Raw genomic sequence first — 19,060 nt, 5'->3', positions numbered from 1 at the left:
TACCCCCCCCCCGCCCCCACCAAACACCCCGGCGATCGAGCCCCCCCCCCCCTCTCTCTCTCTCTCTTTCACAAAAAAACGAAAGGCACAAGTGATACTGCATGGTGGTGAGGGTGGACACACACACACACACACACACACACACACACACACACACACACACAGAGAGAGAGAGAGAGAGAGAGAGAGAGAGAGAGAGAGAGAGAGAGAGAGAGAGAGAGAGAGAGGAATAGGTGTTATAGAGTGACAGGAAAGAGAGAGGAAGAAGGGAGTGGGAGAAAAGGAGGACCTTGTGGTTGCTAGAGGAGGATATGGAGGAAGGGAGGGCAATTAGAGGAGTAGATGGAGAGAGGAGGTGGAGGAGAGGGAGGATGTTGGAAGAGGAGGTTAAGGAGGAGGAGCAAGGGAAGAGGAGGAAGCACATGGGCGGCGAGAGGAAGAAGGGGAAGTAGGGAGGGCGGCCCTAAAAAAAAAGAAAGGCTAGCTCCAAAGCTCGTTCTGTTAAGATTGCTCGAAAACCTAATTCCGGCTCCGTGATAGAGCATAGGATGCAAGCGAATTTTGTGAAGATTCCTATAAATGGGGAATTTCAAAATAAAGGGACACATACGTCATATTGTTGTTTAGATGAAGAATGGTTGGTACTATCTTCTACCTAGTGGAGTGGAGGAAATAGTTCTCAAATTAGCAAAGGTTTGGTGGCCTCTCTTCTTCTTCTTCTTCTCTCTTCTCACCAATGTCTCAGTTCTTTATTTTCCCCTCTCTCTCTCTCTCTCTCTCTCTCTTCCTTCTTCACACTTATTCTTCTTCTTCTTTTTGCCATTGGAGGTGGTGGGAGCAGTATTCAAGAAAGGATTGTCTTAGCTTAGCCTTGGGCAGCCGGTTGCAACTCATGGTAAAGGGAAGGAAATCCGGTAAAGTTATGAGAAAACAGTCCAAAAATCCTATAGATTTAAAAATTTCTACTAGTTTTTCTGGTTTGCATCTTTACAAGGAGGAAATCTCGAGCTTAGATAGAGCCTTGAAAGGGTGCGCACATGTACTCTGAGTGCAGTGCCGCCTGAAAATAAGGAAGCTGCCGCTCAGGCCTCTTTGCGCACACAAGCTTCCTCTCTGCGAGGTAATCGCTCTCTCAGCCTCAAGCTTCCCCCTTAAAACTCGAATCGCAGCATCCAACTATGTGCAAAGCCCTACTATTATGCATTTGCCGTAGCAGCTTGCCACGTCAGATTCCCCTCCCGCTGCAGTTGTCTTTTAGTTGCATGTGCGCAGCTCATGAGGGACTCTTTTCTCTTCTCTTTTAGGAATATTTCAAAAAGTGAACATGCAAGTGAGTTAAAGTCAAAGATACTTTCCAAAGTGAATTGTCATTGGTTAGTACTCCAAACAATTCCTTAATACTAAAAAATGGGTTGATATTGGCTGCACTACTACTTTTGTGGAGCTTGTCTCCTTAATACCATTAAAATGAAAAATTATGAGTGTGGCATGTAAGTAGGGAGCACCATTAGTTGAAGGGGGTAAAAAGAGAAGGAAAAGAGGACTGAAAAGAAAGGGAAAGAAAAGGGCACGTGGAGGTCATGTGTCTCTGTTGCCTTCTCTCTCTCTCTCTCTCTCTCTCTCACACACACACACACACACACACACATGCGGTTGGCCCCCAGAGCCTCATACATCTCTCTCTCTCTCTCTCTCTCTCACACACACACACACACACACACACATGCATTTGTCCCCCAGAGCCTCAGATATATATATATATATATCTCTCTCTACCGAGATAATTGTTGAAGGGGGGGGGGATGTTGACGGGCGGGGGAGAAGGACGACGCTGTTGTAGAAGATGGAGGCCGCTCTTGTCGTTAGGCGAGGCTCCTGTGAGGGTGAGAGAAGGCGGCAGGTTGCAAGTGGAGGAGGGCTGGGAGGGCACGTTGTGTGCAACGGGAGCAGCGAGGTGCATAGCATAGGCCTAGTAGTTCCTTGGAGAAGATAATGAATTCATTAGGGGGTGCATAACATAGGCCTATTATTTGATGATAGCCACTTTTAAGGTCAATCCTATTGAAGTAGGTAGAGCCTTGTAGCTTATCAAACAGATCTTCTACCCGAGGTACGGGAAATTTGTTTTCGATAGTGATATGGTTTAGTGTGCGATAGTCCACACACATGTGGTATGTTCCATCTTTCTTTTGCACTAAAAGGACTGGAGAACAAAAGGGAGATGAGCTAAGCCTCACCATCCCTTTGAAGGAGTACGAGCGGAAGTGCAACGCGAGAGAGAGTGCGAGAAGAAGAGCACGACGATATGGTGAACTCGCTCTACTGTAATGTGTAGAGCATAGTGAGTTCTTATTAGGTTTTTACAAAAGAATATGTGTATATACCTGGCGGCCCGCCCACTTACCTGGGCGACCACATTGGGCTTTATACCCCAACAACCTCCCACTTAAAGTCCAATGTGGTACTTTAAGTGTGAGAGAAGCTACTATACAAGCTAATATCCAAGAGATGTAGAGAAGTGATGTACTACCCTACACCTAACTGCTTGCGAAAATGCGCAAAGCTCTCTGAGGGAAGTCCTTTTGTAAGTAGATCAATAGGATTTTCTGTGGTGTGAACTTTGACAAGCTGAAGTTGCTTATCCTCAAGCATTTCCCTGATGAAATGATACTTCACATCCACATGCTTTGTCTTTGAGTGATAAATTGGATTGCGATCCAATTGTATAGCACTTTGACTATCACAATATAACACAGGCATCTCTTCTTTGATTCCCAAATCTGTTACTAGTCGATTAAGCCAAATTGATTCTTTGCATGCCTCTGATGCTGCAACATATTCAACCTCTATAGTAGACCGAGTAACACAATCTTGTAATCTAGAACGCCATGATACTGCTCCACCAGCCAATGTAAAGACATACCCTGACGTAGACCTTCGGTTGTCTAAGTCACCTGCATAATCTGAGTCTGTAAAACCCTTTACACTTAGCTCCTGACTCCCATAGCATATACGCATACTCTTTGTAGCTTTCAGGTATCTCAATATTCCTTTCACTGCCTCCCAATGTTTCTTGCCTGGGTTTGACATGTATCGACTTATTACTCCCACTGCAAATGCAATGTCTGGGCGAGTAGCAATCATTGCATACATCAAACTACCCACTGTAGACGCATATGGAATCTTATCCATTTCAGCCTGTTCTTCCTCAGACACAGGACAATCTTGTTTGCTAAGTTTCACATATGGTGGCAATGGAACACTCAATGCCTTTCCCTTCTCCATATTGAAACGTTGCAAAACCTTGTCAATATACTCTGTTTGAGATAACCAAATCAACTTCTTTGATTTGTCTCTCTCAATGCGCATACCAAGTATATGACTTGCCTCACCCATGTCTTTCATGTCAAACGATTTTGCCATCTTTGACTTCAAAGCTGAAATTTCTTCCAAGTGCTTGCCAGCAATGAACATGTCATCCACATACAAAATAAGGATCAGCCAACTGCCATCCTTAGCCTTCTTTGTATATAGTTAGTGATCGAACTCACTACGTTTGTAGCCTTGAGAAAGCATAAACTTGTGGAACTTATGGTACCATGCCCTCGGTGATTGTTTTAAGCCATAAAGACTCTTTAACAACTGGCATACCAAATCTTCCTTGCCTTTCTCAACAAACCCTTCTGGCTGCTGCATGGAAATTTCCACATCTAAATCACCATGCAAGAACGCTGTCTTGACATCCATTTGGTGCAACACCAAATCTAATATGGCAACCAATGCAAGAAAGCATGGCGGTGATCTTATACCTGTAAACCCATTTACAAGGTAGAGCCTTTTTGCCCTGTGGTAATTTAACTAGCTTCCATGTCTGGTTTTTATGCAGAGCTGCCATCTCTGACTGCATGGCCAATTGCCAATTCCCGGAGTCCTTCATTTGCACTACTTCCTTGTAACATGAAGGCTCATTGCAATCAGTCAGCATGACATAGTTCATAGATGGAACAAACCGATCAGGAGGTCGCATGATACTTCCAGATCTACGCAAAATAGGTGGCTCAGGCTCAGCCACAACCTGTGGTTCCAATCTATCTTGTCCTTGCTCCTCTTGAGCCCTGACATTTTGTCTTGCACGTGCTGGTCCATCTTCTTAGAAGACAATTCTTCTAATCTCCTCAATCCTCTCTGGTTTAGAATGATATTTGGATTCATTAAAGTGAACATCATTGCTGCGGATAACCTTTCTGGATTCGGGATCCCAAAGTCTGTACCCCATCTCACTAGAATTACCATAGCCTAGAAAAATGCACTTTCTACTCTTTGGCTCAAGTTTGTTCCTAAATTCCTTTGGAACGTGAGTATATGCCTCACAGCCAAAGACTCTGAGATGCTTGCATGAGGGCATTTTGCCTGACCATACCATCTCTGGCACTGAATCCTTCTGCAAAACCTTGCTAGGAGATCTATTTATAAGATGAACAGCTGCTGATACAGCTTCAGCCCAAAACCCATTTGGCAGTTGTGCATTAGACAACATACTTCTGACCTTCTCTTGTATGGTCCTATTCATCCTCTCAGCAACACCATTTTGAGGAGGATTGTAAGGAGCAGTAAGTTCACGTTTTATACCTTTTGACTCACAAAATTCTTGAAAGGCCTTTGAAACATACTCTCCACCATTGTCAGTGCGTAAGCATTTAAGCTTCTTGCGACTCTGATTCTCCACAAGTGTCACAAACGTTTTGAAAACACTAAACGCTTCATCCTTGTGCTTGAGAAAGTAAACCCATACTTTCCTCGAGTAATCATCTATAAATGTCATAAAGTAAGAAGCTCCCCCTAGAGATAGGTTAGGCATAGGTCCACACAAATCACTATGAACAAGTGCCAACTGTGTATCTCTTCTACTGCTTCTATGTTTATGTGGCTGCTGTGTTTGCTTACCATATAGACAATGTTCACAGAATTCAAAATCCTTAAATGAAAAGCCAGGCAAATAACCAGAACGAGACAAGATTTCCATTCCCTTCTTGGACATATGTCCTAACCGGCTATGCCACAAAGAAACGTTCGGCTGCTCGGTTACATTGATTACATTTTTAGAGACATTTGATACATAAATCATGTAAAGTCCTCCAGACTTTACTCCATGTGCTACTGTCATAGAACCCTTGGATATCTTCCACATGTTCTGTCCAAAAGTGGTGACGCCAGCATCATCAAGTAAACTTGTGCTGATCAAGCTCTTTGTAATTGCGGGAACATGTCTCACATTTTTTAGTGTGAAAGAAGATCCATTCTGAAACTTCAATTGAACATCTCCAACACCTAAGATCTCACATGCCTGCCCATTGCCTAGCCGAACATGATCTTTAGTGGTCACATAAGAGGTAAAACACTCCTTGTTTGGAGACACATGAAGTGATGCCCCTGAGTCTATAATCCAGTCACTCAGTGCATGTCCATCAGATGCTGTAAGAAGAGCTGAGTCCATTGTATTCTTCAAGAAGTAGATGTCTCCTAACGCTAGACTGTCATCCTCTGCAACAGTGTTTGTCACATTTATTTCTTGAATCTTCACTGAGGACTTGTTCTTCTCACCATGTCTTCAGCTTTCTCTTTGCATTTCTCTGCTTTCCATTCTCTGTAGTCTCTTTTCATGTGACCCTTCTTGCCACAATGGTAGCATTCTATGTCACTCTTGCCTTTAGCACTGCGAGACTTGCTACGAGACTGATTCCTCTTTCCACCTTTGTACTTTTCTTTGGTCCTTCCATTGACAACTAAGGCTGTTCCTTTGCCTTTGTCCATTGTCTTTCTATTGGTTTCTTCAGTAAGCAGACTGCCTTCTACACCTGCTATGGTCAAACCATCTGGAGGTGCAGAATTACTCAAAGCTGTGTGAAAAGTGTCCCAACTTTCCGGCAATGTGATCAACAGGAACATAGCTCTAACAGGTTCATCAAACTTGACACCTTGAGCTGAAAACTGACTGTATTCATTCAGATGATTGGACATAGGTGTCCCTTCTTTCATCTTCAAGTCAACAAGCTTCTTAAGCCAGTATACCTGTGAAGCCGCACTCTGCTTCTCATAAAGATCACTCAGCTTTGTCCATGCTTCATAAGCCGACATCTCGTCTGCTACATTGAAGTAAACGATTTCTGCCAAAGTCAGCATAATGGTAGAAAGTGCCAATTATCCATTTCGCTCCATTCATCTTCATCCATATCTTGTGGTTTTATCCCCTTGAGCTTTATAGGTTTTATCTGCTTCTTTTGTACCAACACATGCCAAATATGCTTCTTTCACAATGGAAAATTGGTTCCATCCAGATTCTTGATATTGTAAAGAGCAGTGTCCTGTGATCCAGCCATAGCTACGCTTCACAGTAGTTTACTTTCCTGGGAAAAATTCGGCAAAGTTTCCCCTGTAAGCCGATCTCTGAACCAATATCAACCTGTCAAATGAACCAAGAAAGCTTCAGATTCTGCAAAAATTTTGGCAGAGTCTCCTTTGTAAAATGGCTATGGTGTACTCAAAAACAGACCAAAAACAGCTCAAAAAACCACTGTCTCTCTAACACTGTAAGCTGTGGGTAAACCTGTCCTCCACCTATACTGTCTCTCACTGTCCTGTCACTGTCCTGTAAGCATAGACTGCGACAATGCCTCAACGGCAGTAAAGCAAAGATGCAATCCCAATTGTCTAACTCACAGTCAATACATCCTAGCTACCTATCTAAGGGTGCTCGAGGGATCGTTCCAAGACCTGTACCACCGAAAGGATCTCAACATTCGAGAATCCCCCAACTCAATAAAACCTCACTCGACCCTCAACAAAGGCTGCAGTAAATCTGACAATACATAGACTTCCCACAAAGTCATACATCCACAAATTTCCCACTATATGCTGTAACCACTGCGGCCGTTGTTTGCTGCGTGACTCACAGCCAGCAAACCCTCAACAGACATACATCATCTCTTACAATACATCCCATGTGGAAGTACCTACAATGTTAAGATGAAATCTGGAATATCAAGCAGCAAACACAAGCTACCTGATGAACTAGTGGATGTCGCCTACAGTCTGTGTGTAGATGCACCCGTGTCGTATGTGACACGCCTCCAAGAATTGTGAGCCGTTCTTCGATGTGTAGACAACCACAAATCAGCACTCTGGGAGTGCCGATATCCTCAACACTTGCAGTCGTAGGCCAAAACCCCCAATTTGCAGAGTCGGATCTGCACCCACCGAGACCACGTAGTCAAAAATGGCCTGCGCAGAACTTTGTCGAAGCCAAACGGTGGCCAAGATGACCTCAGAATGAAATTCTGAGAACACCAAGCCCTTTGGGCTTGCCCACAGGATTTGGGGCCGTGTCTTTGCCGTTCGAATTTCACTCCAATCTCAGTTGGTGACTCTAGCCTCTTGCAGTGCTGCCCCTAGCCTCGATCTGAGCTCGAATACCAGTTGAAGGAGTACGAGCGGAAGTGCGACGCGAGAGAGAGTGCGAGAAGAAGAGCACGACGATATGGTGAACTGGCTCTACTGTAATGTGTAGAGCATAGTGAGTTCTTATTAGGTTTTTACAAAAGAATATGTGTACATACCTGGCGGCCCGCCCACTTACCTGGGCGACCACATTGGGCTTTATACCCCAACACCCTTTGTCTACCAATTCTTGTACTTGCCTCATAATCACCTCTTGTTGAGCTTGGGAAACTCGATAAGGAGGCTTGTTAGGCGGTGAGCTTCCTGATAGGAGCTCAATTCGATGGTCATCATCCCCTCGTTTTGGAGGTAAGTCCACAGGGATATCATCTATGAATACATCTTGGAATCCTTTTAGTTTGATAAACCATTAGTGTCATTAGTGGATTCTTTGACAAAAATCATGTACGCAAAAATCGAGGTAATGAATTTTATTAATAGTGTCCCAGCAAGGGGTAGTACGATCTACTAAATCTCACTATAATAATTGGTACATAGTGAGACCTGACTCTAAGTCATGATGTTTCCCATTTTCCCATACCATCACCCTTTAATCTTGCCTTTGTTTCTTCTTCTTTTTTTCGAGATTGGAGACCTTGGGAAGTTTTGGCCTGCCCAAAGGGCAAAGGCTATAGCGTTGCCTTCTCTTTTTGCTGACTAAAATAGGAAAAAGGTTGAGTTTTATTTTTAAGCATTTTTTGATAGGCCAAAAATGTTGATTGGTTGAAATAAGATAGTGGGTACTCATTGAAATGAAGTGTGTAAATCTAATGATGGACATGTCTTGAGTTTTGAAATATGAAATGAACGCTCATTATCAAGAAAAAGATTTTGGGTTGCCCAAAGCCTTTGAAAGCATGAAACATTGACAGCTTTACATGTTACTAGTGTGGGATCCGCGCGTTGCCACGGTGAAGAGAAAGATACATGTCAATCGTGGCAACCTCACTCTCCTTCATTCCACGATGACTTGTAAATATATATGATTCTGTTGTGAGATTTTGGAGCTCTTTGATACATGCATCGTGCATCAATTCCTGCTCTAGCTACTTATTCCATGGATGAGACTAACAACTCATACAATGTAGGTGCTCTTCACAAATTGATTAAATCAAGTATAAATCTACGTTTTAGATTAGCACTCTATCTACTTTTACCAAGGCAAGCTTTGGTAACTCACGATATGTAGGTACTCTCCTTCTACTCTCGACTTGCTCCTAGATCGACCAAGATATAAACATCCTTTGTGGTTTCCATGCTAGATACCTACTTTTTCATGCCAAGCTACAACACGCTCTTTCCAATTAGGGCATGGCCATTTGCCTCTCTCTCTCTCTCTCTCTCTCTCTCGGGTGATTGACATGCCGTTAAGAGCCATAGTTATTCATTTAGGCCTCCTCTTGCCCCATCCTCACATCTCAGCTTCTTGCATGGTCTTCAATTTTTTTGTCTTCCCCTCTAATATGAGTGTGATGCATCCCATGCTACGCACAACTATTGATGTTGCAAGTGTGGCTTGCCCCATGTTGTACATGCTCACTCTCTCCTTTTGTCTCCAACCGGTCCTCTGTGTGTGTGTGTGTGTGTGTGTGGAATAGATTAACTAAATGGAAGGCCTTTCAGCAGATACAATCACATTTGCTTTCACCTTGTAGGCATGTGGCCTTACACACATGTGTATGCCATGAGCAAGCAAGAAAGCAAGTGTGTGTGTGTCTAGAAGGTCAGCCCTTGAAATGCGTTGATCGCAAGATATACCCTCAATATTCCCAGCATGGTTGTTGTAAGAAAGTCGAAAGGAGGGCGGATCTTAGACGTAATGTATTTTGTTAAAAGCAACGTCAATAGGTAGGGTGAAAAGGGGGCTTTCTTTAAGGCCTTCAAAATGAAAAGTACAATTACCTTTCAAAAAAAGATTGTGAGTGGAGATGTTATATTAACTTAGCAAAGGATGTACAATGAGCCTCAAGCACTACATGTGCCTTGAGGAGACAACATTTCCAAAACGTGGTTGTACAATTCCCAAGTAAGAGGCCTTGATCATTCCTTGTCTAGCAATTCCAACCAAAGATTAGTGTTGTGCTTTCCCTTAGCAAGTGGCACCCCGAGCATCCCAGTGCATGTTTCCATTCTTTTCCTTGAGTAGTTGACCTACTCTTGACCTTATCAAACATATAAGCTCAATGTTTTCATGCATGATATCATTGAATTGAGCTACCACAATGGCTCTCTTAAAGATGTGAGGGTTTTGGGTTTTTGAAATCTGCTTCAGATAGATACTCGCCCTTCAAATTTAAGGGTTGTTGTCCATCCCATGGTAGGATAGAAAGGCCTTAAGAATGAAAAGTAGTGTCACTCTTCAAATTTGAGGGTAGTTGGCACAGCCCATGGTATGATGAAAAGGGGAGTTTCTTTAAGGCCCTCAAAATGAAAAGTAGATGTCCAAACGGGGCTACTGTCCCACTACGCTACATGCGGTGGTTTGTAGATAGAGAGAAATGGAGTGAAGAGCAATTTTTTTTTGTTATCTCTTAATCCTCTCTCTCTCTCTCTCTACTTTTCTCTTTCCAATATGGGTAGCTATGATAGCTCCTCTCCTTTGTAGACTTGTGTTCAATTGCCAACTTGGTACTATAACACATACTCAAAGAGATACCATCTGCTTCCACTCATCTCATGGACTTATACTCTCATTGAAACTCTTACTGCATGCTTCTTGTTACTTACATGTATATTATACAAACTTGAATGAGAAGTTGGAGGAAGAGCAAGTGTATGAGAGAGAGCTCACAATTGTACCATTGCATACCAATACATGCATGCACACATAGTTCTTGTATTGTTTATACTCATACACAACACTTACTTTTGTGCACGGTTGTGTGTATGTGTTTGTGCCTATGAGTGAGAATATAGGGAGAAAAAAAGGAAAATTGGACTTGTCATGGAGTAGAGTAGACCCCAACCCCAAAAGTTGTGTCAAAGTGAGAATATAGAGAGAAATTGAGAAATTGGACTTGTCATAGGGTAGAGTAGGATCTCCATCCCAAAAGTTCAGAGTTGTGGCCGTGTGGCATAGACATATAGGGGTTTAGTGCATAGAGTAGTGATATTGCAGCATTAGCCAGAGAACAAAGAAAGGACTCAAGGGTGTAGATAAAACTCGGATGTAGTGTGGTGCATAGAGTAGTGATAGTGCAGCATTAGCTAGAGCAGGATCTCCATCCCAAAAATTGAGAGTTGTGTCCATGTGACATAAACATAGGGGTAGGGTGAATAGAGTAGTGATAGTGCAGCATTAGCGAGAGGATAGAGAAAGGACTCAAGGGTGTAGATAAGACCCGGTGGATGGAGTGTGGTGACCCTTATTATTCATTGTACTAACCACATAAAAGTGTTGGCTATGAGTAGGGCTTGCCAATAACATTTTTCCTAGTCGAATAAATTAAGGACAACTCTAGGAATCTTTTGATACTTAGGTCAAAATTTGAAGCATTTGTCGACATTTGCACTAAAATTTTCAAAACTTTGCTAGTTTTCTTAAAGGCAAGCTCAAAATTTGGCAGAGATTTTACACTTTCAGCTTGCTAAAAAAACACTAAATCCCAGTTTTTTGTGAGCACTACCTATGAGCCCTCTCGATCGGTTTGAATCCGATATCATTGTGACAATCAAAATTCGTGATCTTGGCACTCTTATTGTTGTACTTGATATTGTACAACCATGTGATTGCCCTCTTTGTGTAGTATATGTGTGATTTATGCTCTCTTTTCATATGTACATAGGGTGTGAATTCTCCTTGGATTTCATTGAATCTCCCATCCCTAGTTTGACTTAACACTCGTCGTGCAGTCTGTGACATCTCCTTTCTTACCACCAAGGTGGCTTCCAAGTAATCAACTTGGTGTGGCCAAGTTCAAAGCCTTGCTTCACGTATCTTCTCCTAAATATAAAAAAGGCCCTAATTGGAAGGATAGCTTCAAACAAATTTTCAACATCAAGGAACACCTACCTCAATAACGTCCTGGCGAGCCTTGCCTCTACGCTCTAAGCGAGTGGCTAAAAACCACATACTATTCCTAGAGCCCCTTCACTTGCAGTTGCTTGGACACTTCTTTCCAGTTCTTCAATGCTAGCAAAACCCCTTGCAAAGTGTTAAGGTTCTATAATCTAGGCTATATATCCTCTTTTCTTATATTGGTATCCTTATATGTGACTTCTGCATTTGCCAACCCTTGACTAACTCAGCTTTGGACTATAAAATGATGCAACCATGCTACTCCATTAGTAGTCTTCACATTTGCATTCAACCCTGTGTAGTGATTGGGAAGTACTTGCAAGTTGAATATTGACCAACCGCAGAGAAGGCAAGGTGCCATGCAAAGAGAGAGTGATGGGCTGCATCACACGCACACACGCATACACAAAGAAGGCCCAAGATCCCTTTAAAATCTATAAAAATTTCAGAAAATGCATTGGTGCACATTATCCTACAACATAGGAAAACAAACTTCTTGAGCATGATGCATCAATGCAATTTCAACTTCACAATAAAGTGAAGGCTTTCAATTATCTTGGCCTTGAGATGCTTGCAAATCTCTTATATCATTGTCATTATTCACAAATTAGCCCAAGCAAAAAATGCATGGCCGTGACCTTCGCATAGGGATTACTGGCATTTGAAGTTCCCTCTTATGGCTTTAGCGGCATGCGACCTGTCAAAGTCAAATGACAAAAACACCGTGTAGTAGCTTGGAATTCTCTGCACTTAGGCTAACTACTAAACAATGACATATCTACACCACAGTCCTAAAGAGTTTACAATGTGCTCACTAATGTGGATATACTGCAGGCACATGCCTTCATAGCGACTGATATAAGTTATCTTTAATTGAATACTCAATCGAGTCTTTTGTTGTGTATGCTAGCATGGTGCATGAGAGTGAGATGCTCATTTGTATGTGTTCATTGACTGACGCCATCTCTTTTCTTGCTACACACGAGCAAAACAGGTCAGCATCACTTATGTGCCAATGAGCTCTGCTCAAAAATATTTTCATGACCATATTCAATAAGCAATTACGCGCATTCCCTCAACCTTCCCACGCTGCATATTCCGTATTGACTTCCATATGTGCACGAAGAAAAGGGGAAAACTACCAAAATACCCCTCAAATTTCAAAAATTGCCAAAATAACCATTGTATCTATTTTTGTTGTATTGTTCAAAATTGCATAATCTTTATTCCTTTTTGACAATTGAGATCTATTTTCAGTGCTTATCATGTCATTTTTCACAAATTACCTAGCGAAAAAGGCAATTATGTTTAAAAATAATGAAGCAATTCATCACCAAAACCAGCTCAAATTCTACTTTTAGCATCTTGTACTGCTAGACAATCAGTCTTCTTATGAAAAGCTACAACTTTTTTATTTTTTGGAAATATTTAATCTCACAAGCAGGGGTACTCTGGGAATTATGAAAAATTTGAAGGGCATTTTCGGAATTTATAACAAAGTATTGGGGGTACTTTGGGAATTTTTGAAATTTGAGGGGTATTTTTGGAATTTCCACAAATTAGACCGAGCAGCCAAATGGATTGTCTTGAACTTCCAGGGCGAGAGAGAGAGAGAGAGAGAGAGAGAGAGAGAGAGAGAGAGAGAGAGAGAGAGAGAGAGAGAGAGAGAGAGAGAGAGAGAGAGAGAGAGAGAGAGAGAGAGAGAGAGAGAGAGAGAGTCTTTTTGTCCAAGATGATATCATGGGAGAGATTTTGGTTGCAGGCCTGTGCAGTAAGAATGAAAGAAACTCAGTTGGGCATTCAAAACCACAGCGCCAAACTCAAGGATCCATAGCTGCGGCCAGCTGTTTACCTAGGACCATTCGTCTCCACGATAAAGGTAACATTGCGTTTCATTCCGTTTTAGCTGTGCCGAGCTCCATGCCCGGTGGTTGTGAGTGCTGAGTGTAGGTGGTGTGAGGTTCGATTTTGGTGCAGATATGTGCAGGCGGCCCAAAATGGCGAGCAAGGTGGTGCTGAGCAGCTATTACATGTATTGGGAGGCAATTGCAACAGGTCGTGCATCCTAATCACACACACACACACACACACACACACACACACACACATGTGCACAATGTACGGGGCACCCCCCCCAGCTCGGCCCCTGCGACCATGGAGCATTCTTTTTGCACCTTGCGTCCCCACCTACGGGCCTTGATCGACGCCCTTACCCCTCCCTCGCTTCCCACAACTCATGTCGCTTTTGCTCACGCCCAGTTCGTTGCACACGCTGGATAGCAACACTGTTCTCCTGCAACAAAGCGGTACTTCGCTGCTATACGCATCAAGCAAGGCAACCTGCAGCACGCAAGGACGTGGCAGCCTGCAGCAAGGTAGTAGCCCAAAAGGCAGATGTAGCCATAGCCTGCACATTGACCATGCCGCGCCATAGTGACCTAAAAGGATTGGCGCATCCAAGGCTGGAGCTGGTGCACACACACACACACACACACACACACACACACACACACACACACACACACACACACACACACACACACACACACACACACACACACACACACACACACACACACACACACACACAGAGAGAGAGAGAGAGAGAGAGAGAGACTACTCAAAAAGAATAGGCGCAGCGAGCGTGTTGGCTGAGTAGGCCATGAGGGGCCTTGGGATGGTTTGTAACCAATGAAGAGAGAGAGAGAGAGAGAGAGAGAGAGAGAGAGAGAGAGAGAGAGAGAGAGAGAGAGAGAGAGAGAGAGGGAGAATCACCTTTCCTCCTGAAGCAGATGTCTCACCAATCCTTTCTCTCTATGCTAAAATGGTGAGATAGCTCGAGCGATAGTGCACGCAAGCCCTTTACGTTTGAAAAACTTGTTGGAGGGTACTGCAATTTTTAATGGGCTCTTGGAAATGTTTTGCAAACACAGTCGTACTTCTGCTTGTTGGCAGCTCTAATGGATTCAGACCCACCTTGCTTTTTTCAAACACTGTCGTACTTTTGCTTGTTGGCAGCTGTAATACATTTCGAGCCACCTTGCTTTCTGGGACATGAGTTGATGCCTCGCCTGCACTTGGTGAGTCATTGGGTCTATTGAGTCGCCTTGCTTTATTTTTCACTGCTTCTTAAACTGAACCAATGAACAACATGTGGATGCCCTCTGCTTCCTCAAAAGATTTAAGCTGCATGATAAATAGTATAAAAGTGATAAAGCCTAGGAGGGGAGGAGAGGCGGGGGGGGCGGGCGGGGCATATCTAGAGAAGGTCGCGTTTGACGTGTGAATCCATGTGAAAAGAGACGGGTCAATTACAAACTAAACCCGTTTTCGACTTCACGAGGAGCGTGAAACAGACATCCACCAGAGTCCAGACCAGGTTGCCATGGCTTGTGAGGCAGCAAGTCGGAGAAGGCACCATGCATTGGCGGTGGCCCTGCCGGGCCAAGGCCACGTAATCCCCCTTATGCGCTTCTGCAAGAAGATGGCGCAGCAGGAGGGCTTCACCATTACCTTCGTCCACATCACGGGCGCCTACTTTACATCTGAGCAGCGACGGCAGCCGCCATTAAACCTGCACCAGCATCATGACGGCAAGCAGAGAGATGGAGAAGACGAGGGCGGTATGACGCTTGATATACGGAGAGTGCAGATCGCCATGCCCGATCCGAGCCAATTAGCTGGGGCTGGCGCCATGGAGTGCTTCTTTGCGGCAGTCGACAGCATCTCTCCTCAAATCGAGCAGCTGCTGCTGCAGCCTTATGATCCGCCCATCACCTGCCTAATCTCCGACCTCTTCATCACCGGCCCTACGCAGAGAGTCGCTGACAAATTCAACCTACCTAGGATTGCTTTCTATCCCTCCAGTCAGAGCTTGCTGCTGCTTGCAAACTACATTCAAGAAGGAGCGCTGTCTCTTGAAGAGAGTAACTCTCTGTTCCCTTCTAAGAGTATTGTGTCATTCTATATAAATTACTGTCAATTTACCTTCAATTTGTTTTCCATGTGTACGCTTTTTTTGAATTTTTAGAAAAAAAAAAGGTTTATTTCGAGTAGTAGGCTATGATTTGATGGAGCTCTAATTTCTCATTTTTACAATCTTGGATCAAATTGATGCTTCATTCTCATCTTCCTTACAAGACACTGACATCATGGGTTGCAGTTTTAAAGGCATTGGAAGCAAGAGAAAGACTAAAGGACACCATATTTAAGGAGGGGCTTCCTGGCTTGCCCACCATAAAAGTTCGTGATCTTATAGAGCACATTACAGAAAACAGGTTTGTGTACACATTTGGGTTACAAGTATTGCAAGAGACCAAAAGCAAATCTCATGCCATAGCCATCAACACCTTTCACGAAATCGAAGAACATGCCCTTAAGATTAACATCGGTTTGCCTGTCTACGGAGTAGGCCCGCTAGTGGAGCCACTTGAAAATGAAATCAACACAAGCTTGTGGAAGGAGGATGAAGCTTGCATGGATTGGCTAGACTCCCAACCGCGCTCATCTGTGCTTTTTGTTTCTTTTGGTAGCTTTGCCTCCCTAACTCTAGCTCAATTTGAAGAATTTATTGCTGTCTTTCTTTCTAGCAAGCAACGCTTTCTTTGGGTTTTCCGCCCGGATCTTGTGAAGGATGCTCCATTTACAACATTTCCAGAAGAATTGCTATCGAAAACTCAGGGAAGAGGCTTTGCCACACATTGGGTCCCCCAGGTAAAAGTCCTTTCCCACCAGTCTACAGGCGGCTTTCTCACTCATTGTGGATGGAATTCTACTCTAGAGGCCATAAGCCATGGTGTGCCTATGCTTTGCTTTCCTTATTTTGCTGACCAATTCTTGAATGCCAAGTTCATCATTGAAGAGTGGAAAGTTGGGCTTGGTTTTGAAGAGAGCAAAGAGAGTGGATTGATTGCAAAAGAGGAGATACAAAGGGTCATTCAAAGACTATTTGAGACTGAAGAAGGAGAACACCTTCATAGTAATGCCAAAGCCTTTCGGGATGCATGTGTGCAGAGCTACCTACCTAAAGGCGAGGCATTCAACAATATTCAATCCATAGTTAACTCTTTAACATAGAGTTTTTCTATTCATATGGATTGAAACTAGTCTCTTGTATACCTAAAATGTTTTCATTGTATTATGCTTGTTGATGATGAGTGTAATATACAAAGCTCTGATTCTAGACTATGAGAACCCGAAGAATTGAGACAAAGACAAATAATATAATGGATGGAGGACCATGACATATTGGCAATGCATAGAAGGGAGGTAAACCCCCTTGTGCATGAGTGCCCTCAACTCAACAACTAGGGCTGAAGTTTCCTATGGTGCCCATCATGCATACCTTGGCCTATCATGAGACGGCAAATTTTTGATGTTGAGCTTTACAGTTTATCTTTTTATGTAAGATGGACAATAAAATACATCAACCAAGAGATTACGAAGGCACAAATATGCCACCAACAAGAAAGTTCACTACTTGGAATAAAAAGTTAGACGTGTTTGTTTATTGGTAAGTGGTACTGATACCTAGCATAGTACCTATACTAGATATCACGATGACATTGCTAGGTATGATATTGTAATTGTTATCTAGCATACGTGCCAGTGTTAGCTAGCATAGTCAACTTCGTATATGGCATAGTGGTAGTCATATGTAGCATAGAGGTAAAAGACACGAAACTAGCAAAATGTAAAGTTGTTACCATCTCCCCATACCGCACATCAGTTGAGTATCTCATGGAATTGCCTTGGAGCAATATTGAAGCACACATTGATCCCTATAGGCACACAACAGTGAGTGGTATGTGTGCTTCCAAGGTAGCACAACCAGCATGACAACTTTCATTGACATTGTATCCGTGCCCACACCCATGTCATAGAGAGTTGCTTTTAGTTGTCTACTTCCCTTTGACACACAACCTTCCCTATGCACATATACTTTTTTTTTTGGTGTGTTTAAGAACAAATTTTTTGGAAGGGAATTTTGTACTCAAATAAACTCCTCTTCAAGTAGTCATTTATATGAATTTGCAGAGAATATTGTAACGAGTTGTTGACAAGCACTTGGTAGGAGATGTCGTCTCTTGAAAATGGTCAGGTGACATGCTAGTATAGGCATTGGGAGTTGAATAAATTCTTATCCAAGCTTGGCAAAATGCAGTGGAAAGAAAAAGATTGTGAAGATGGGAAGGTAGACACAAAGAGAGTGTTCATCGAGGTTGGGAGTACTGTGTGCACCTATGTGTGCGATAATTATCACATACAAGTAAGGCTAATGCTCAAAGAACACTTGATTTCTCATTTTCCATCCAAACTCCACATTCACAAGAAGATTTAGAAATTTTCTCATGTAGGAAAATGGAGTCTTTTTCAGTGTTTTTCATACAATGAATAACATCATGAGCTTCTACTCGAGAGGAACCGCATACCTAGCTAGGTATGCGGTGCCTCCCTCACAGGAGCTCATGATGTTGAGGTAACTCACAATGTGGGAATTATTGTGAGAATTTGTCCAAAACTTCTTGTGATTACAACACTTGTGATAAGGTTTATGCTCATGGACAACATGAGATTCCATTCACCTCCTTAAAATTCCATATGGCCCTTGGCATACATGTAGTGACAAAAACAATATAGCGCTTCTTTGCCCCGTTGGCTTACTCTATGATAAGTGACCTTTGAGAGACAACATCTTGGACCAGAAGCTTGTGAATGCCTTGTGGTTTGTCAATGCCTTGTGGTCTGGCAAGTGCACCATACTTGGTGTCTGTGCTCGAACAAAACCTAGGTTTAGTGTAATCCCACCTACAAATTTTGAGATTTACCTCTCAATTTTGAATTTGAAGGTAAGAAAATCTACAAAATTTAGTGTTAAGAAAAACACCTCAAGTATCATCAATTTACCTCATAAAACTTTCCTTTGTATGTATTCACCGTAAATGTTGTCACAACAATGGAAAATGGCGAGTTATACAGGAACAACCTCTAGAGAATAGGAGGTGAGGATGGCCATTGTAACCATAGCAATGGTCTGCAATAATTGTGGCAAGCAACCCCTCCCGTTCCCCAGTCACCTTTAATGGGCCACAAATCGGTTGACCAACAGGAAGTCAACGCTCAACCCACAAGGCATCGAAGTTCGAACCTAGTACCTGGCCGATGAGACACATCGCCTCTACCACTACGCTGCATGCGCGCTCATGCCTACAATGTGCGAGCAACTCTACCTACGTTAGCTTGACGTGCTGGCACTCCATAAACTGCATGACTGGCTGTGTGCCGGTCACCTCCACCTACACGGAGGCAAGCACCCTGTAAGACCTAGGGTAACTGAACATAGGATCCTCCTCCCTACCGTCCCTTATATAGGCCTAGCTCCTAGCTCTTTCCCTAAGCGGATCCCTAGTCCGCACTGGTCCAGTCCAAGCCCTTGGCCTAGGTCCCTGACCCCCTAGGTTGGGCCTTGCCCCGTAGGACCCTTGTCCTAACATTACTCCCCCCTTAAGGAAGAGTTTTCGTCCTCGAAAACACAAGTAGTAATATCTT

At 43.2% G+C, this 19,060-nt stretch overlaps 1 protein-coding gene across 1 annotated transcript; it reads left to right on the top strand.

Annotated features, from left to right (window-relative positions):
• Positions 1–14,813: 14,813 nt before the first annotated feature.
• LOC147454591 (UDP-glycosyltransferase 85A7-like) lies at positions 14,814–16,697 on the top strand. Its single transcript, XM_086517363.1, has 2 exons — positions 14,814–15,438; positions 15,675–16,697. The coding sequence occupies exons 1-2, from the start codon at positions 14,898–14,900 to the stop codon at positions 16,586–16,588; spliced, it is 1,455 nt and encodes a 484-aa protein (XP_086373489.1). The 5' UTR covers positions 14,814–14,897; the 3' UTR covers positions 16,589–16,697.
• Positions 16,698–19,060: the final 2,363 nt, after the last annotated feature.

This window comes from Adiantum capillus-veneris, chromosome 7, assembly GCF_014529385.1.
Source record: "Adiantum capillus-veneris isolate H3 chromosome 7, ASM1452938v2, whole genome shotgun sequence".
NCBI classification, from domain to species: Eukaryota; Viridiplantae; Streptophyta; class Polypodiopsida; order Polypodiales; family Pteridaceae; genus Adiantum; species Adiantum capillus-veneris.
Note: the sequence above shows the minus strand (reverse complement) of the source record. Positions and strands in the feature narration are given on the sequence as shown.

Excerpts from the sequence above, each read along its gene's own strand:
- LOC147454591 (XM_086517363.1), top strand. The coding sequence starts at position 14,898 with ATGGCTTGTGAGGCAGCAAGTCGGAGAAGGCACCATGCATTGGCGGTG. Across the intron at positions 15,439-15,674 it reads AGCGCTGTCTCTTGAAGAGA|TTTTAAAGGCATTGGAAGCA; the intron begins GTAACTCTCTGT and ends CATGGGTTGCAG.